Source organism: Urocitellus parryii, chromosome 8 (genome assembly GCF_045843805.1).
Source record: "Urocitellus parryii isolate mUroPar1 chromosome 8, mUroPar1.hap1, whole genome shotgun sequence".
NCBI lineage: Eukaryota > Metazoa > Chordata > Mammalia > Rodentia > Sciuridae > Urocitellus > Urocitellus parryii.
This window is the reverse complement of record NC_135538.1, coordinates 59,539,060-59,561,404: the sequence shown is the minus strand read 5'-3', so window position 1 is coordinate 59,561,404 and position 22,345 is coordinate 59,539,060. Positions and strand designations below refer to the sequence as shown.

At 32.1% G+C, this 22,345-nt stretch overlaps 1 protein-coding gene across 3 annotated transcripts in view; it reads left to right on the top strand.

Annotated features, from left to right (window-relative positions):
• Window positions 1-22,345, top strand: part of Grik2 (glutamate ionotropic receptor kainate type subunit 2) — a 634,369-nt gene that overhangs the window by 328,986 nt on the left and 283,038 nt on the right. For all 3 annotated transcript variants that reach the window (XM_026406867.2, XM_077801706.1, XM_077801707.1), the window contains exons 7-8: window positions 14,806-14,949; window positions 17,864-17,971. In XM_026406867.2, coding sequence (XP_026262652.1) covers window positions 14,806-14,949; window positions 17,864-17,971 — 252 coding nt within the window. The remainder of the gene's footprint in view (window positions 1-14,805; window positions 14,950-17,863; window positions 17,972-22,345) is intronic.

Here is a 22,345-nt window from a genome sequence, read left to right as displayed (position 1 = left end):
TTCAGAATTAGGAATGCAAAGAAGAAGAAGAAAAATTGTCTCATTCCATGAACTCTGGAAACATGAGTCTACTCAATAGTTAGATACTTTTATCATGGTTCATTAGATATACTCAGGTTCTGCCATTGCAATTTGAGTTGGTGCATACTTTATAGGACTCTATGCATGAGATTCACAAATCTAGCTCATGAGCTAGGCTCAAGATAAAGTTCAACAAGTTCTGAACAACTTTTATTTGCATTTCTTCTTGAAATAAATTTATCACATTTCTTTGTTTCCACTAAGGTAATATTTTATGACACTCTATCTTTATTACCTTGTCTTTTCTTAAGCTTTTTTATGTTTCTTCTGGTAGGAATTTTCATTATGCCTTTTAAGATATTTCTAATAATCTCTTGTTCCTAAATTCTCTTTGGATTTTCTATTCCTTCTGACTTTCATTTGAGTCCTTGCCTATATGTCTCCATCACCATCTCTTCTTTGGCTGCACCTGTTCAGTTCTCAAATGAGCAGGTGAAGTTTGTCATTTTTTTCTCCCAAGTAAAATGTTATCACCTTTACCTCCTGCTCTTTGTTTACTTTAAATTAATTTCCTGAATGACATGAAGTTTCAGCACAAGAAAAAAATATCCATTGAGACAAAAGCATTTTGTGGTTTTTGATTTATAAATTGTTTCATCAAGTGTAAAATTCAAAAATATAAATGTCAAGAGTTATCTGACACAGCTTTATGGGTCATTTCCAATTTTGGTGTCAGTCTATTAACCTACTGGCTAACAGGGCAATGTAGAGTGTTAGTTTGCATTTGGTTTTAGAGTCCTCTATGATTTCTTTCTTAATAATGTTCACAGCAGTGTATCATGAAAGTTTTTGCTTCGGTTCACATTCTGATTATCCCTAAGCCTGCATAGTTCATAATAGGAAGGGTAGCACCAATTTAAAAAAAATGTTGAACCATATATTTTGGCAGAAATGATATGCTCCTTTGCCTTTTCTTTTCTTTTCAGAGTAACTCACAAACATAAATTCGTTAGAAAGGAAGGGAAAGGGGAAAGGGGAGCACACTCAAGGGAGAGATGGGCCTTCTCAGGGAGGAGGGACCTCTTATGCCTTTTCAAATTTGTTCCAGTTGTGTTTTTACTGTGCTATAGGTATTATTATTTGGAAGTGAGGTGTCCCCCAAAAGCTCAAGTGTCAGACAATGCGAAAAGGTTGAGAGGAAAAATTGTTGGGTTATGAGAATCTTAACCCAATCAGTAGATTGATTCCTCTGATGGGATTAACTGAATGGTAACTGAAGGCTGGTAGGATGTGGCTAGAGGAAGTGCGTCCCTAGGGTGAGCCCTTTAGGGTATATATTTTGTATCTTACTAGTGGAGTCTCTTTCTCTGCTGCCTGATTTATTGTGTGAGCCATTTCCCTCTCCACACTCTTTCAACATGATGCTCTATCTCAATTCCAGCCCTGAGGAATTGAGACAGCTGTCTATGGAGGAGGCCTCTGAAACAGTGAGCCCCCAAATAAACTTTCCTCCTCTACAATTGTTCTGATCAGGTTTTTAGTCACAGCAATAAAAAAGCTGACTAAAGCAATCGGTATATCTTGTAATTATGTAAAACACTTTTTTCTACATTGAATTAAAGATCTTAAAAATTGGAAGATAATAATTATACATTTAATATAAATTGTTTGAAACTTTATGTCATTCAGGAAATTTAAAAAAAAAAAAAAATATATATATATATATATATATATATATATATATATATACACACACACATATTTTAGTACCAGGGATTAAACACAGGGGCACTCGGCTACTGAGCCACATCCCTAGTCCTATTTTGTATTTTATTTAGAGACAGGGTCTTACTGAGTTGCTTAGTGTCTCACCAATACTAAGGCTCGCTTTGAACTCGATATCCTCCTGTCTCAGCCTCCAAAGCTACTAGGATTACAGGCGTGTGCCACCGTGCTCAGTTTCTATGATTATTTATGGCTTACCTTTACATATGTTATCTTAATTTCCTTAAATGTTTAGGAAACATTAGAATAACTCCTTGAGGATATAGAAGTGATAATCTCATTTTACTTAGGAAAACTGATGTCTAAGACTTTATTATTTCAATTTTCAATTAAAATCTTAGTTGTCTATAATTCCATTAAAGTTAATTAAAAACAAAGTTAAGTATACTGGTCTTATAACTTATAAACAACAGGATAATTTGTCTTCAAATGTAGTTGGATCCAGGTAGAAAAAGAAAGTCCTCATTAACAGTTTCTCTTCTATTACCTCCTCTTTCATCTCTACCATTTTTATTCTAAGATAGAGGTGGGATCAAAGGTTAACAACCCAGCAATACAGATGCCCCAAAGAAGGAACGTGTCTTTTCCCCAATAGTTCCCTCAAAAGGCCTGGGTTTAACTTGTGATCCAAGTTTGTGGTCATGCCTGAAGCAATGGCTACAACCAAACCTGGAACATACACTTGCTCCTGGAACTAGGAGATGAGGACAAGGCATGGACTCCAAGGAAAGAGGGTTCTGCTGCAATCAGAATAGATGCTGGAAAGGCAAAACAATGGATTCCACCAAAGATGTTTCCTGACTTAACAGAATCATGTGCCTTACCTTCTTAGTTCCATGTTTTACTCTTTTAGTTTTTCCTCTAAAATAGAAGGATACATGAAGACCCAATTTAAGAAAATCCTTTTATATTCATGGCATAAGTATTAAGCCTATTCTAATCTGAAAAGAGAGTTGGTAATCTCAGAAAATTTAAAAGGTAAAATAAAAAAAAATAAAACAGAGAATTCTAGTTTGACCTTTTCTTATCCCCACCATTCATTCTGAATTTGTTGTCTTAGCTTATCCCTACTCCTTTTGTTTTTTGGAGTTACTGATGTTAATAGAAAAATCTTTCATACAATGACTACTTTCCAACATCAGTTGATAGATATTATACTCTCTATGAAATTAGGCCCTCCCTTTACCTTGTATGCTATTGTGTTAAGAATGTTCATTTTATTATGACCTATTTTAAAAGTTTATAATTTATCTTCTATAAAATTCTCTAACTTTATCCTCACAACAACATTTGAGAAAGATTACTTTTATTTGAAAGATGAGGAATACAATGTTAAAAAAAAACTTTTCTTCTTACAGCCACTAAGTTAAAACAATTAAATTCCACATCCCATAGCTTTCAATGAAAGATTTACTTTTTCACATTTTTGTGAGAAGTTTTTATAGGAAAATAGGCCCAATGTAGTAGGCTAAGATACAGTAAGACAAAAATGTCAAAGAGGACATGTACTAATGTGACTTGTTTTGCTTATGTGCTTTTATTTTTTTCATAAATATCTAAATATTTTAATTTTTCTTCAAAGCATGCTTAAAGTAAGACTTTGGTATCATTTTAGGTTATCAATTTTTACAGATATTTAAGATTAGCATTTACATGATTATTTGAACTCATACAAGCAAAATTTCTAGAATATGTTTGCTTGAATATTCCTGCATCTCAAATTAGAAAGAATCACAATCTGTTAACACCATAGACATCCACTTTAATACATCATATTGAAAAAAGTAAATATAAACAATATTTATTGATGAATATACATTTTTAAATACAAGAAGCTAATTTCAAACTGCAAATATCAAGATAATTGGATGTATTGGAGACCAGCTAGTAGTGTAAGGAATACTTCCCCCTCAATATTGACTCTTCTCTAGATCAATAGCACTTCCAAATGTAGTAAAAAGCAGACAAGATTTAACAGGATCTGAATTATTAAGGATAGTACATTTTTGCTAGAGAGTTCATTAACAATCCCATCAATACAGCATGGTTCGTGTACATTAGTAAGAGCTTCAAGGAACATTTTAAAAGAGAAAGAGATATCTCAATGGACCGATCTTAGTGGAAGAAATTTAATTATGTAAAATAATTACATTAGTTAAATGGAACTTTTAATTGAAAACCTGTTCGTGTTTTCTAACCTGTTTTATAGTTTTCCCTCAATTATTTATATCTATAAAGTGAAGAGTTTCTCTCTATAATATTTGAAACATATAAACATATTTGAAAATTGTATAAAAGTGTTTAAAGGTGTTTAGAAAGCATCACAATAAAAACGACTAGGATTTTATGCTTGGTTCAAAATGTGCATTTTAAAGAGACAAGTCAGAAAAAAATTACAAAGTACATATTCATGGTAAATATCTATAATTCCTGGAATGTAAAATAGTCATCTCCTAAAATAATTTTAAAACCTAAAATAATTTTAAAACCCTGTGTATTGAATTTCATTCCTTATAAAGCTCTAAAAGTTTGCAGGGAAATAATGTTATTTGTAAAACTATCCTGTTGATAATAATAAAGCCAATGAAATTCAGCAAGAGTTCTTGAAGGAATGAAGGCCCAAAATTGTATAAAGCAAACACAGAGGGTCAATGAAAACTCTATTGTTATAATTAGCATCAGCCACATTTTAGTCCATAGTGTACTGATTGTTCCAAATAAGCTAATTTGTGGCCAATTAATTTTTTGGTAGCTTTTACCAAAAACTAGTGGTTTGGTAGCCAAAAACATCAGTTTAGAGAGACGTAGATATTTATATTATAAATTTTTCTTTGTGGTGACTTAACCACTCACTGTTAAACTTCTCACCCACTTTTGGATTCTGTTGCTCTGAAAAGGAAAACTAAAATCCTTTCTTCCCTATCCAAAGTCATTTCCTAATACATTCTTTTGAATTCTCTCACACGGTAAGGAGGTGAATCTTTTCAAATTCACTAATTCACAGACGCACAAAATAAATGGATCTGTTAGTTACTCATGGAATTAATATTGGCTCAGGTCACGTCTTATTTGAATCCCATCAATGACTGTCATTCATCCAGGGATGTCTCCTTCATGGATGTTCAGCACATAGCTCATTTTGAATTTTCTTTCTAATTTTTCTCATTTATTCTCATATAAAACTATTCTATTTTTATCCCCCACTCCTTCTCTTTAATTTTCTTTTAAGTTTCTTATCCGTTTCACACCTCACAGATACCAATTTGATGCAGGTAGAGACAAAAATCCATACTGTTTTTAAAGATCTTTCATCATGCAACTTCTGGAATCTCCTTTAATTCAACTAATCTACAAAACAGAGATCACTCTGGTTAGTTCAACATCATGAAGCATAGGGGGATGCAGCATCTTACTGTGAGAGAGGAATCAAAAGAAGGTAAAATACTGAGTATTAGGGAATTATTTTAGGTAGGGAAGAAAGGATTTTAGTATTCCTTTTCAGAGTAGGGAGGCCAGGGAGAGTTTTAATGTAGGTGAGAATGTTAACAATGCTAAAGTTACACCAAAGAACAGTCTATAATATAAATATCAGCAGGTTTAGTCCTGGAAGAAATTGGGGGAAGTATGAACACTGACAATGATGGACGAAAAGTGACCTTTGATTCCCCTTATTTTCATGAAATGTTGATGCAAAACATTATTAGACAAGCACATAAAGCATTAAGAATTATAGTGGAAATTCAGGTAATGGTAACGGTTGAAATATAAAGAGCAATATAAAATCAGAATAAAATGTGGATTTCCTAGGACTATGAATGAAAATCACAGGACATCTTATAATGAACCTGGTTCAATTATTTCCTTTTTATACATGAGGAAACTGGAATGTAAAAAAAAAAAATGAGTGACACTTGTCCCAGTTTACATTGCTGGTATGAAATTATTTTCCAACAGCAGCACATTGTTTATTAAACACAAAACAGTATGATATTTTGCTATTTATCTTTATTCTTAAATTCTAATTTGTCAGTAACCAATGTGTATTCAAAATTTTTTTAGCTCTGACTTCAACTGAATTTTGGTATATGCACAAACCACATTTTATAGGAATCAAGGAGTTATATTGTAATTTCCTCCTTCTTCTTCTCTTTCTAGAACCTGATCTGTTTTCTTGATCAGCATGAAGCCTGTTCACTCATTTAGGCTAACAGTGGGTGCAGAAGAGTTGAAGCATTATACTTTCTAAACCAGTTCTTTGTTTTGGACCATATCCATCTTGAAGAGATTACCAGTCTTCTGGTGATCATCACCATCATCGTTGAACACCTGCCTATGGACCATGGGCCAGGAATTGTGCAAACTGCTTTAATGTATTATCTCATGCAGTCTGTGCAGTCCACACAGCTGCTGGTAAAGCACTCAGTTTTAGAGTGGTACAAAGAGCTGGCAACAGTGAATGCATAATGGCAGCTGCAGTGTAACTGTGAGAATTGTCTCTGACAATTGTCTCCCCATTGGTTCTAAGGGCATTTCTTCATCAGTCCCTCACTTCAGTTAGCAGCTACCATGCTCTTGTTTTGTGTGGGCACAGTGCTAAGTGCAGTGTGCCAGCTGAATGAGTGAACGCCAGCTTGCCTTCCAGGTGTGACCTCCTCCCTCTTGCTCAGAAAAGTGTATGATTCTCCCTCTCCTTTACGTTCCTGCTGACTGTGCAAGGGGGCGTTCCACGTCTGTATCCACCCCTTTGCCCATCAGTATTAATGTCTGTATCTACTAATTGAAGAATCAACATTTATAATTATTTTTCTTCTGAAACTATCTGGTTTTTGAAAGTGGTGTTTCCAGCAAGAAAGAGCTATAGCAGATCATCATTTATATTTCCAACTATAAAATGAGGAAACAAGGCAAAATGAATTTTTAAAGAAATATGTATTATTTGTTTTGTTTTAAAATGAAGTCAATGAATTATGAGCCAGAATCATAAACTTTTTTCCCATGTATTAGACATGCATCTCTTTGTGCTATGTACTGTATCTCAGATGGAAATTCAGAAATGAGCAAAATCTGAGACGTAGGAGTTCCAGAATGGATCTGCCACCTGCCAGCTAGCATTCAGATCTCAAAGGAGACCTGCCTGCACTTATTTAATGGAAAGATAAATGTGTTCACAGAACTGTTACTATAAATTCATTTAGAAATGGGGCAGAGGCTGCACTCACATTCCTCCCAGGTTAGAGCTGCTGGCAGATTTGGTTCACTGTACCTCTGGGAGGTAATACATTCTAGCTAGATAGCAAAGCACAATTGTTATTCTGAGCTCACTAATACCTATTTTTTTCACTCTTTAAATTAAATCTTGTTAAATTCATATATTTATTTTAAAAATGCTTTTATATACTTATTACTGGTAAGGCAATACATGGAATATTGCTTGAGTATTATAAACTACATATTGTTACCATTAAAAAATGCTTATGGTCTGGAATGTTTAGAAACAGAAAGTTTAGAAAAGAGTTTTATTAAAATTTAAATGTGTAAGAAAGAAGATGTAGATCAGTAATGCCTAAATGGGAAGGATTTTAGATGCATATAGGATAAAATTAAAAATATTAATCATTTTCTAAGAAAAATGCACAATAATGCTTTGATTTTTAGCACCTGTATTGGAGTACAAAGTACATTCTTTAAATTGCTCATATTAAAATTACAGTTTGGTAAGTTTTGACATACTTGTATGTAATATACATATATGAAACCATCACTATAATCATGATGTGAATACACATCACAGTCACTACTAAGAGTTATTATTTTAAAGGTACATTATTACATACAATATTGGGTGAGTTTTTAGAATAGAAGAAGATCTCTGCTACATAAGAAGCCTTAAACAAAGAATGACTTATTAATACAAATATAACCTCAACTGGAACAATAGAGAAAATAATTTTGAAAATGCTGTGTTATAAGTTCTCCCAGTCAATATCCAATTGGGGTACCCCAAAGCCATGCTACTTAAGGGACAAAAACATTCTGAAGGAATGCCTCCCCATGAAAAAGAAAAAATGCTTTGATTGATTTTTACTAGGAGGAATCTTTAGTATATTTGAGAAATTTTATGTACCGATGTTCTCTTCTATGTTTGTATGTAGGTCAGAATTGATTGATTATGTTTCCTTCATGCTTTATGCAAATAAAAGCTACTTGAGATTTGATGAAATGTCACTGGGTGAATAAACCAATTTCTGTTGCAATTACTTAGCCATAGAATTTAACATTTGTCCCTTACACACCTGCATCTGTTACACATTCCATTCCTGAAAATAATTAGATTAAGTATAAGATAAATTCAGCAATAACTTAGTGAGAAGATTAGCTCATATTTAAATGTATTTGCAGGCATTTCTCATGGTGTTTTCAAGCAACACACTTAGAAAGATCACATTAGTTCTACTGAAATGTGTAGGATACCATTGCACAATTTTAAAGATTTTCAAAACAAATTTTTTGCTGACATTCCTTGTCCACTAAGTAATTTATTTTGGAAAGGAAAATAAAGTTCCAATTCTAATCTATTCTGAGGTAGGATCTTGGTATTATTCCCAATCCAAATGACAGATGTGTGAACTAGAAATGAACTATGGAGCTTTACACTAAGTTCTGTGCTGTTTAGCTCTGTCTCTACCTACCTGATCTGTACTTCTGGGATGTACTCCCAGGGTGTACAACTATTCTAAATTTCAAGTAAGTGTATATATATCTATCTGTCTGTCTATCTATCTATCTATATCTGTATCTATATCTATCATACATACATACATATGTAATTATAATTCAAATGTGTATATGATTAACTATAATTCAAAGAGAGAAAATGGGGTGGATTGTCTGGTCTTCATTGATGATCAAGCTTCATCCCCAAACTTAGATTTTGACTTTGTAGTTTAGGATGCAAATGACTACAGATTTATATGTTCACCTTACATTAGCTTCAATAACCAAATTGTTCACATATTTTGATTTTAACACAATTCATGAAATTACAATTTTTACTCTTTTAACCCTTTAGTACTTTTTAGAGTAGCTCTGATATGGAAAACAACAACAACAACAACACTGACTGGGGAACCAATTTAACTTTAAGTCCCATCTCAGAAACACACCCTCAGTGGGAATCATAATTGTTTGGTTCTCATCAGAGCACTCCCCAAACATAATACCTTCCCTCTCTGCTTCTCCTCCTTTGCCACCTTTATAGACTTGTTGGAACTAAGGCCTGTGGGAGGCAGTGTGTTATGATCCTCAGAGAGAGGTTGTAAGAATTAGGCTTTGCCTGAGTTTCCTTTCTGCCAATATTTTCATGATGAGAACTTGAGAGAAGATTACTTTAATCTTCCTAAGCTTCACTATCTTTCTCTATGACAATAATAATTTTAAAATATATGGGTTTTGTGAGAAATAAATGATATAATGCATGTAATCACAGGTGTGCAGCATAAAGCATTCAATGTTACTTAATAGTAATAACCTTGTTATTAATGACAAGATAATTTAACCTGGCTCTCCTCACATTTCTCCTTCTCTGTTTCACTCTCCTTTTCTTTCCTCCTGTTATTTATCAAGACAAAAGTCAGGGCAAATGATTATAGAGTCAATATGAGAGGGTGAAGATTTATCAAAAGCAAATAAACCTCTAGATTTGGGAGTAAGAGTAAAATCTTGGGATTTTAAGCTCAAGCTTGAAAGACACTCCAGGGTCTTTGCCTTTTGAAAATCTTCTGAGCAGCAGAAAATCTTCTTCTGAGCAAGGAAACTAGAGCATAGAAGAGGGGCTTTGAGAAACATGGTATTGTGAGGAGTTAAGAATTAGGCTTCCTCTGACATTCATGAAATAAAGATTAAAAATGTTAGTTTTTAAATTAATTTTGTACTTTGAACTAATCTTGCATCCTGCTGGGGTCAGGATTTCTTTGAGTTACATTCTGCTGTAATTTCTTCTTGCAGTCCAATATATATTTGTTGCCTTTGGTTTCTCTATTTCATATTTTATTTTGAAAATTAGTTTTCTCTGATCATTTTTGGGCCTCTATTTAACTTCATTACTAGATTTTGTATGATCATCTGTAGGTCATTCCTTTTTTATCTTTATAGTGATGATATTTTACCAATAAGTAGTCATAGTGGCAACAAGAATTTCTGAAGAGAGTGTGGCTGGCTGTTCCCCAGAGACAGTGATTGGGAATGTAGGTCTATGACTGGGTCTTTCCTAACCATACTTAAAATTTAAATTGTGTTTCACTTTAACTTCTCTTGAGCCAAATAATATTTTAACATAATAATCTTTGATATGCAAAGGTACATCTTCAAAGGTTTACTATCTACATGCTGTCACTTATAAGAAGGCTTAAGATTTTTAGAAATCAAACTACCAGTTATCAGAGCATGGTGTGACTCTAGTATATATGCACATATACATAGACACATGTGTGGGTCCATGTATATGTACTTATTTGCATTTTTCTGTTTCTAAATTTCTTTAAATGTAGTTCCCTGAGCTTATGTTCCCTAAACCCATTATGTTTGACTCTCAGAAATCTTCTCCATGAATGAAATTGTCCCTGATGAATGTTGCTGACTTTCTAAATGTCCTACTTTGTTTCTTTTGGGTATATATCCATTGATGGGATTGCTGGATCATGTGATGGTTCTATTTTTAATTTTTTAAAGAATTTCCATGCTATTTTCCATGATGGCTGTATTAACTTACATCTCCATCAACAGTGTGCAAGGCTTCCCTTTTCTCCACATCCTAACCAGCATATTAGTCTTTTTGACAGCATTCTTACTGGAGTGAGTTGATATCTCATTGTGGTTTGATTTGCATTTATTTACCTGATGATTAATGAAGTTGAACATTTTTCATGTATATGTTGGCCATTTGTATATCTTTTTAGAAATGTTTATTCATATCAATTTTTAAATTAATTTTTAATCCTTTTTTTGGCTATAGAGCTTTTAGTGTTCCTTAAGTATTCTGCATGTTAACCCCTTGTCAGACTTACATACTACAAATATTTTCTACCATTCTGTAGGTCATTGATCTTTGCTTTGTTTTGCAGAAGCTTTAGTTTTATGGATTGTCTATTTACTTTTATTTCCTGTGATTTTTTGGGGTTTTACCAAAACTTTTTGCGCACTAAAATGTCCTGAAGCATTTCCACTATGTTTTCTTCCAGTATTTCCACAGTTTTTAGTTACATTGAAGACCTTTATCCAGTTTGAGTTGATTTTTGTAACTGATGATGGAAGCCTAGTTTCATTCTGCATGTAGATATCCAATTTTTCCAGAACCATTCATCGAAAATACTGTTTTCTCCATTTCTTTTTTTTAGCACTTTGTCAAAAATCATTTGACTGTACATGCACAGACTTCTAGTTTTTTATTCTGTTCCATTAATTTTTATGCCTGTTTTTAAGCCAACACCACTCTTTTTGGATTAAAATAGCTTTTCAGTATGTTTGCAATTCAGATATTATGATGCCTCATACTTTCCTTCCTTCCTTCCTTCCTTTCTTTCTTTCTTTCTTTCTTTCTTTCTTTCTTTCTTTCGTTTCTCTAGGTTATTTTATCTGTCCAGGGTTTTTTTTTTTTTGTGGTTCCAAACAAATTTTAGGATTGTCTTTCCTAGTTCCATGAAGAAAATCATGGGCATTTTGATAGGGTTGCATGAAATTGCAGATTGTTTTAAGTTTTATAAACATTTTAGCAATATTGATTCTAACAATCCATGAACACAGGATATCTTTCCATTTATTTGTGTCTTCTTCAATTTTTCCAACAATGTTTTATAGTTATATTGTAAAGATGTTTCACCTCTTAGGTGAAATTTATTGCTAGCTATTTTATTTTTTTTGGTAGATATTAAAAAATGGATTGCTTTCTTGATTTTTTAAGATAATTCACTAATGCTGCATAGTAATGCAATTTGTTTGTATGTTGATTTTTGTATATCCTGATAGTTTGCTCAATTTTTTCAATATTTTTAATATTTTTAGTGCAGTCTGTGTTTTTTACATATAAAATTCTGTCATCTATAACCAATGATAATTTGACTTCTTCCTTTTCTATTTGGAGTCCCTCAATTTCATTCTCTTACTTAATTCTTCAGGCTAGGACTTCCAGCACTATGTTTAATAAAACTGGTGAAAGTGGACACCCATACCTTTTAAAAAATATATTATTAATTAACTAATTTATTTTAATGAGTTGCATATCTTAAATACAATGCTTTAAGTTTTACAAGTTCAATACGATGTGAGCTGTTGGCTTGTTTTAAATATCCTTTATTATGTTGAAGTATGTTCCTAATCCTAATTTGTTCAGTGTTCTTATCATCAAAGGTTGTTGAATTTTATCAAATACTCTTTCCTCATCTATTAAGATGATCATATGGTTTAAGTCTTTGTTCAACCATATTGAATTCCTGAGGTAATCTTTTAAATGTGCTGTTGGATTCAGCTTTGTAGCATTTTTCAATCCATGTTCATAAAGGATTTTGGTCTGCAGCTTTCTTTTTTGTTGTGTTGTCTGGTTTTAGTATCAGGGTGATGCTGGCCTCCTTGAATAAATTTGGAAGAATTTTCTCCTCTTGTTTAAGTGTTTGGTAGATTTCAGCAGTGAAACCATCTGGTTCTGGACTGTTCTTTGATGGGAAACTTTTTATTGCTGATGCTTTCAGTCTATATTTCTTCATAAATCAATATTGTTAAACTGTATATATCTAGGACATTGTTCATTTCTTTCAGTTTTTCAAAGTTGTTAGTATATATTTTTCCCTAATAATTTCTGATGATCTTTGTGTTCCTTTGCTGTCAGTGGAATGCATCCTTGTTCATCTCTGATTTGAGTCTTCTTTTAGTCTAGCTAATGGTTTGTGGTTTTGTTTATTTAAAAAAAACCAACTATTTGGTTGATATTTGTATCATTTTTAAACTCTATATTTCATTTATCTCTACTTTGGTTTTTCTTATTTCTTTCCTTCTGCTAGTGGTGGGTTTGGTTTGTTCTTGCTTTTCCAATTGTTTTAAGTATAGTGTTACGTTGTTTATTAGAAATATTTCTGCCTTTTTGATGTAGACATTGATTCCTATAAACCTCTTCTTACGGCGTTTACTATATTTCATGTTTTTTAATATGTTTTCTCTCTTCAATTTTTTTTCAAGAAATTTTACTTTATTTTCTCTCTTAATTTCTTTCTTGATCTATTAGGAGTAAGCTGTTTTGTTTCCATTTTTTTATGGTTTCTAAAGATTTTGTTATTCATTTCTGGTTTTATGGTGTTGTGATGCAAAAAAAAAGTACTTTATGCTTTCAATTTTTAAAGATTTTCTGTGAGACTTTTAAAAACAATGAATATAAATACAGTTGATTCTTATCTCTGACTTTCTTAGGGAAATTTCCAGATTAGAATGAACATATATATTTTAAAGACTCCTTTGTGGTGATATTGTGAAATTGTGAAACTTTTCAATGATATCTGAAAGAAGTCATTTCTTCATACTCTTGTTAACAGTGATACATTTAAAAAATTCATTTAATTTTGAGATCAAAATATATCTTTCATATTTTGATAACTATTTTTGTGACTACCTTTGTGATATAATATACATTATTTGAATTCTAAGTCAGGCTAACAACAACTATTAGACAATGATTAATCTAATCCTTAGACTACTATTATATGCCTGTATTAATTTGCTCCATGACACTAATTTTCACTATTCAGCCAGGATATATGAACTTAGTCAGTTAGTATTTATAAAATGAATGTTATTAATTCGAGTTATATTCCTTAAATACTAAAGAAGTATAAAAGGGTATTATTATGTTCTGTCATTCCATTGTGCTCTTTAGCCATCTTATTTCATGTGGTAAAACTCCTTAGGATCCATGTCCATGAAAGCTACTATGTGTACTTCTTTTATTTTGTATTGTGTAAAACACTATAATCTAAAGGATTTCTATTCATTTTGAAATTCATTTTTACAGCTCGCTATTTGTGTGAATGAAAGAAAAAAAACACCAGTTTTTATTCCAAAGCATGCTAAACAGATGGCTCAAAGTTCATTGGTACCCTCTCATATGACCCCCTTCTGTAGGTAGTGAACCTGACATGGATCTGTCAAACAATGTGAGGATTCATTTAACATAGCACTTGACAGTTGTTGAGCCTCTGAGCCCCCGGTTTATTGTGACTTATAAACATTTTATTTTTTACCATCAGCCTCTAAGGTACTTGGTAATTTGAGCAGGTGCAGCACAGTAGAATTCATATTCATTTTATTTAAGAAGCCAAATGAACTTTTATTCATATGGAAATTTCAAGAAAAGACAACAGCACAGGAATTAAACTTAGCTTCCTGAAAAGGGATTAATAAATGTATTAATGTTCAAAACTGTAGCATCATTTCTGAGCTACAACTCTTTGAAAAACTGAGTTGAAGAAAAGATCAGGGTTTATATTAGCAAAGCTTTTTTGAGAGAATCTCCTTTAAATTCTCTTTTCTTCTTACCATACAATAGAACTGCTTACTTATTTACTTTCTTTCCTATGTGATGTGTGAGTTAACCATTGACAATGTTAGCAATTACATTCATTGTGTGTGCACACGGGTGTGTGTTTGTAGAAGGTAAAGTGTAATAGAGACAAAAGGGAATTAATGAATGTCTTCAAATATTTCCAACTCCAACAAGGATGTCAGGAGAATAACTAACTGGGTTATCATTTCAGGAAAGAAAGGCTGGGTGCATGTATTGTTCTAATGGAGCCTATGTAGTAACTTAAGTTAGAGAATAGCATGCTGGAGAAAATGTTTTCTATGCAATATAAGGAAAAGCATATGTATTTCTTTCACTCCATCTTTTCCTCCAGTTCCAAACTAAGTACCTCAGGCTCCACAGGTGTACTTAACACTTATTTACTTTTCCTCTGCTTCCAGACGGATGCTGCTCTAATGTATGATGCTGTGCACGTCGTGTCTGTGGCAGTCCAGCAGTTTCCCCAGATGACAGTTAGCTCCTTGCAGTGTAATCGCCACAAACCCTGGCGCTTTGGGACCCGTTTCATGAGCCTAATTAAAGAGGTAAGTCCGAGAAGCACTCAAGTTTATCACTTCTGTGCTCAAGGTGAATGAAGTAAAATTATTGAAGTTTTTCTATCTGGTGATATTTTACTTTTATCTTTTAAAAGTATCTCTCCCCTGAAACAAGCAAAATTAATATTTTTTACTAAAAATATGAAAAAATATTGTTTTGATTATTCATAAGTGGAATATCCATAAAAATATCTATGATGATGTAAACATGAAAGACTGTGACCTATGAAAGTTTAATTTATGATATTGTTAACTTTTAGCTTACTGAATCTTTATGTGTGTTAACTTTTCATTTATGTAGACATGTAGAAATTTATAGAGTGCTCATATTTTAGGCAACAAGATATAAAATGCATTTTTAATATGAGTGTCATTTGAACTACACTAAAATTATATCTAGTTTGTGAGGCTTAAAGTGCAGGTCTTTAGATTTATGGTTCTGAAATATAATGTCTAGTTATTTTAATTATATTAACATTTAACATAAAAAAGAACATATGGACTCATAAAAATGCAAAATTTATTTCATACTGTATAATATAACCATCCTTATGATTATATATTATTTCAGATTGGGTCAATTACAGTTATAGACCAAGCATGCCGGATGTAAGAAAAAAGTGGAAAATTCTTAAAGATTGTATATATGTGCACACACAAATACATTTTCTTTCTATTCTTTCTGCTATTCCTATCATGAAAGAAAGTCATTTATTGGCTCAGGATATATTTTAGAGATGAAAGTTTAGCTGATTGCTAAACTTTGTTATGAAATATCACAGGTATTAATTACCATATAAGAATTTTCATTAATTGGTTAAATAAATCATCAGTTCAACTTATCATTAATTACTCATCCTGAAATAGGATCATTCAGTAATAAAATAATTATACATAAATAAATAAAAGAATCTCTAGATTCTTGGCAAAAAATAGCCATGAATTTCCCTTGTCTAATTCTTATAAAACCCTTAGATAAGTGAATTGACATCCCCAGAAAAAGATGAAGTTTGTTAGATGTGCCACACTTTGCATTCACTTAAGGTCCAAAACCAAGCATCAGAGGGCTCACATAGCCCACATAGGAGCTCACATAGCTCCCTCATAGCCCACGGGTTGAAGTAGTTGAAGAACTGATCTTTCTGAACCTGGACCTTAAGTATTGAGACCATGACATGTGTCAAGCAGCCATAAAAGAAAGAGTTGTATGACATTCCACTCATTGCATTTCTTGTAGAGTATAATTGAGAAACTTGTTTACTAATTTACACAGTGTCCCCCTTATGAGGACCAACAGGAGAAATTTCTCTCAGGGCTCAGTCCCAGGAGAAGCTGTTTCTTCTGAGCCACTGGTGTGTCTTAACCTATGAACTCTACATATTATATTTTCATCATATTTTCTTTTCTGGTTTGGTTGTTTGTTAGAAGTTCAAGTTTGAATTTGTGATAAAATTCTATCAGTTCCATGATTTCATCTGGTTTACATTTTTATGGTCTCTCTATTCCAGATTTGTTTGACTATTTTTTGCTTCTATTCCTATAGATCTTAACTCATTTGTATGTTTTTATATCATCTATTTTTGCTAACCATCTAAAATTTTTTGTCTTGAAGACATTGGGCAAACATTATTTTTCTTATTAGGGTACTGGGGATTGAACCCAGAGGCACTTTACCACAGAACTGTATCTCTAGTCCTTCTTACTTTTTTATTTTAAGAAAGATTCTCATTAAGTTACTTTAAGGCCTAAGTTGCTAAGGCTGGCCTCAAACTTGCTATCCTCCTGCTTCAGTCCCCTGAGATGCAGGGATTATAGACATGCACCACTGCACCTGCTGTTTTTTTTTTTTCTAAGCCAGTTAACACGTGTTTAACTTTAGTGAAGACATGTTGAGATTATCTATCTATCTATCTATCTATACACATATATACTTATATTATTTTTGTATAAATTATAATTATGTAAATTTGTATAAATTATAATTACATTTACTTATAATTTATTAGCTTGACTATTTTAAAATTCCTGAGAAACACAGAGGTTCAGAAATATTCTAATAAAGATATTTATTTGGATTCTTTATTGAAATATTACCCTTAATTTTTTTGATTTATTTCTTTTGAGCATTGGTGTTTATTATTTTAAACATTATAATTACAATTTTTTCCTTGCATAACTTAAAATTCTCATACATGTGTAAGTATTTTTCAAAGCTATTTCCAAATGAAAATAGTGGAAAGCAATTAATTTGTCCTACGTAACAAACAGAATAAGAAAAGATTTTATATTAACACAAGTGCAAATAATACTCACCTTGGAAGGGTGAACACATTACATAGTAAGTTATGGTATTCCTGCCTCATTCCCCACTTATAGCTTTGTATAAAATAATTACTTAGGAGAAATTAAAGTAATAAGGGAAATTATTATAAGTGGAAATTGCATAACTGAATTTTAACATAGGTTTTCTGAGGTCTACTTCTTTTCAATGTAATAAGTTTCTTTTTATATTAAATTAATTTAGGACTGGTAGTTCATAACAGTTATATCTGTAATACACAGTGAGATATCCAGTAGTTCATATGTCATAATAATAAATGACTAAATTCTTTTTTACTACTTAAAGCATAATCATCAAATTTCTTTTAGAAAAGAGTTATAAGTAGAAACATTAATTGTATAAAATGAAAATTTTAAAACAAATTTTATATGGAAATTAGAGGATGTTATTTATGAAAAATGTCCTTCAAATTTCTGAATAAAATAAAAATATTTTATATATCTACAGCAATGAAAATTTAAGAAGAGTGCTGATAATAATCTTCCTAGTATTTATAGACAAGCATTTTATCTTCTATTTCTTTACTTACTTATTAACTTTTTTTTTCCCTTTCCTCAATAGGCTCATTGGGAAGGCCTCACAGGCAGAATAACTTTCAACAAAACCAATGGCTTACGAACAGATTTTGATTTGGATGTGATTAGTCTCAAGGAAGAAGGTCTGGAAAAGGTAAATTGCTTAGCTTATTCACTTTAATTGTTATATAAAACGTATCCTAATGAAGAAAGAAATAATCTCTGCTATAGATTTTATTGACACTCAACTTTATTAAGTAACTCTAAAATAATGTCCTTCAACTTATTATGTCAAATATAATAATTGACAACTAAGATTCAAGGATAAAGGTATCCTAAGACAATTTAAATAATTTATTTTCTCATCAGGTTTTTCTGAAATGAACACATTCTTCATTAACCTTATATATTTTTGAAATGAATAAAATCCTAGTTAGTCTTAAGAATTAATATAGTATTTAATATTTAATTTAATATTTTATATGCAACTTACAATAACTTGTGCTTGCATGGAGTTTCCTATATGGTACAGGCCAAACAACAAAAAAAATCAAATGCACAGATACGTTTATCTTGCTGCGTCATACTCAAGTGAAACACCTGAATTAATGTACATAAAGTATATAAGGTATAAACATAAATGCAAAATGCTATACTATATCATCTTACTTGTTTCTACTTCTAGGGATTGAGGTAAAGGACAGGCAAGGCATATAGAATTTGGGTATGTGCTTACTTTCAGAATATTTTAATTTTGCTCATATTTGTAATGTATGCTTTTAGATTTTTTAAAATCCCATTGGAAATTACAGGTAAATAGGTATTTGAATAAGAATTTAAGAAAAAATTCTATTTCACAAATATAATGTTGCTTAAAAATATTAAATTATATTTTATCTAGCAATTCAACATAGAACATTATTCATAGATGGAAACTGAAGAAAGAAGTTGAGTCAGAACTTTCCTTCTAGCCTGAAAAGTAACAGCATATATAAGAGGTGATTCAAAAGATTCCCAAGAGAGAGACAGAGAGAACACATTTTTGATAATGTCACAAAGATAAGTACCTTATGACCAAATGATGACTCAAGATGACAGGGATGTTTCCTCCTCCCACTGAGAGTTTCTTACTGTACCTTTAGTCAAGACTATTTAATTTCAGGAATGTTTTATAAGAAACTGGAACTCAAACATTCATGGATAGTCACTTTTGAATCACTTTGTTTCAAAGTTGAGAACATCCGTTTGTATCTAAGACTGGAGATAGTTGAATTTAGTCAGCTCCTAAGAGTTTATCCCCATACTTACTAGGGTTGTGATTATCTTATTTTTGGAAATATCCAAGTAATTAGGATGAGCCTGATCATTGCTTCTATTTCAACATTTAAAATAGTGATGTGCTTCATATCTCCATGGATTCACTCCTATTTTGAATTCAAAATTTAAAAAAAAAAAAACATTGCAGAAGTCTTTTCCATGCCTTAAGCTATCATATAGCAACCATATACAACATGGTTGCCAAGTATATATGATAAAGTACCATATTAATAATAAGTAAGGTAAAAGATTTTGAGTTATACATGTTGCCATAGAATTTCATAGGTATTTTGTATTTGCTTCTGAAATCAGAAAGTTTGGTTTGCTAAATTAAATACTGTCCTCAGTTTTTAAATAAACTCAATGGACAGATATCTGTTTAAAGCCTTAAAAATAGCAATAAGTACATATTGAAGGCAACAGATATAAATTAATTATACAAACATGGTAATGGGGTACTTTGAATAATGGATAATTAGTGTGTTTGGTAGAGAGTCATTTCAGAAAGAAGGGATGATTTCAGGAAAGGAACTTCACAGGAAATTACTTGGATCATTTTGTGTAAATACACATACACACAGCACACATAGACACACAATAAAAGTGGGATATGGAGTTAAAAAAATTGAGTCATAATTTGAACATAAGGTTTAATATATTTGTAATATATTAGTATACCATGTGAGGTTAAAGAGAGAATAGCTTGGAAGTTATGGGCTGCTTGGGAAGATATTGTGACTTGAAATACTTTCAGTATGAGTCTATAAACTTGAAATCATTCTAAGTGGAAGCAGGATGAGTAATCAGTGACAGGGAGTTAAATGAACCTTCAACAATGTTGTTAGTTCAAGAACTAGCAGAGTAGTGGACTGTATTTTTAAGGAGAAATGGAGACAGATGGCAAAAGGTGAAGATGCTCATGATAAAGGTATAAATCTAAGATTTGGAAAATAATTAGCAAATGGGAGAAATAATGGTAGAAAGAAGTTGGTATAAGTCTTCCTCTGAAAAAACAGATAAGGTACTGAGGATGGGTGAAGGTAACTTAGAAAAAAGGAAAACTAAAAGACTTCACTTGACATGTTTTCAACATCCTGAAAAATTAGTACTCCTAGGTCTAGGAATGTGGTTCAGTGGCAGAGCACTTTCCTAACGTATAAATGACTGAGTTCAAGTTGAAATTCTGGAAAAAAAATACTACTTGAATTCATCATCTAAAAGATAGAGAGATGATTAAAATTTATTTAGATTGTAAGAATCATTGGAGCTGCAATTTTTAACAGACAGGATTTTTGACATAATAGGAATTAAATATTGTTAAATAAAAGTCCTTGAGTTTTAGTTTAATAGAATGGTTAAAAGTTCAAAATCTAGATTCAGACAGAATAGGGCTCAAATTCTCTGTCATTTATCATTTATGTGCAAATTTCTTAATCACTGTAAAACAAATTTCTTGATCTCTGAATCAGGGGCAATAGCAGTATCCACCTCATGAAAGACTAATGATTTTTGTCTTGACCATATTTTTTCCCTAAAATATATAGTTACCAACTCACAGATGAAAAAGAAAGAATTCCTACCTTGATTGAGTTCAGTTTAGAAGGACCAATAGATGAGAATCCAGATGGCTTGAATTATAATTCCCATTTCCTCATAATTAACTGTGTGAATTTTATCCTTTCTCCCAACTTCTCAGTTCCAAATTCTTCATCTCAAAAAAAAGTGAATGAGGGTTTTTCTTTGAATAGTCTGAAGTTAGAATATAATGGTTTCTAAAAGGACCAGGAAACACAATCTTTACAGGGACCAGAACTAGGAATTCTAACTGCCCTCAACTCTTATCATGATTAAGTAGAAAAAATAAACAAAGAAAACTTATAGGACTGTCAGAATTTTGCCTAGCATGTACAAGGCCTTGGGTTCAACACTCAGCACTGCAAAAAAGCAACAAACACATAAAATACTATCTATTACTTCTTCACATGCTTATTTCTGTCTCATTGTTCTATCTTAGTCATCTTTGACAAGCACAATTCATTTAATCTTCTACCAAGTGTGATGAATGTCTATTCTATGTGCATATAAGGGTTAAACTCTAGTAGAGGAATTCTGCCAATAGTAAATGGAATTACAAACTTATAAGATTGGACAGCATAAGTGCTAGAAACAGAGGTATCTTGTTTATTTGTCAATCAAATGATAGATTAGGAATCACTTTCTGAAATGTAATCCTTACGTTGTTTTCATATTTCTGATGTTTACAACTATGGAACAGATAAATCAGAAAATAACAAGTATGTTTCTGGTGAACAGAGAGGGATGGGACATATTAAGAGTACTGACCCTTGAGTGATGTTGCTACTATGGACTTTCTTCCCACATAGATAGTCCCCATAGATTAAAAATGAATCCTTTCATTCTGTTTTGATGGGGACATTGCTTGGAACCCAGCCCAGTTAGCTGTGGCCCAAGAACGATCACCGATACTGCATATATAACCTGTTACATCTGTCCAAACAAACTTTCTAGGACCATAACAGGACCTTCTCTGGAATAGAGGAGGAAAATAAAGGGAGAAAAGGCAGTAGGTGCTATCCTAATTTTTTTTACCTCAAGCTACAATAGGAAAATTTTCTTGTTACTAGAGCCTGATATTGCGTGGTCAAGAATAGGAAAGGAAAACTACAATAAATGGTTTTTTTTCTACTTGAACTCATCTATTCAAAGACCATATTGTGTATTTCACTTTCAAAACGTTTTTAGAATGTACCTTATTTTTTTCTACATCTATTTCTATAAGCACATTCTGGGTTCATTTTAGCTGTACAACTACTTGTACAAGCCTCTATGTTCTATTCTCCCTCATAATCCATTTCCCAAGCTACAGCAGCCAGATAGTATTTTTCAAAGCAAATTGATACATGCCATTCCTCTGCTTAATGCTTCTATGAGTTCCCATTGGATTTTAGGTAAAATTCCAATATGACTGGCAGAGCACTGACTCTCATCCCCTGCTCAGATACTCTATGTTCCAGCTACACTGACCTTTTCTCACTTCTCCACAGGAACAAATTTTCCCAATACTTTGACAATAGCCTTTTCTCAGCTTGGAATACCCATTCATATCCTTTGTTCATGGAGAACACTTAAATCATCCTAGGGGTCGCATCTTAAATATTTCTTTCTTCACCAGGATTCCCCTAAATCTCTA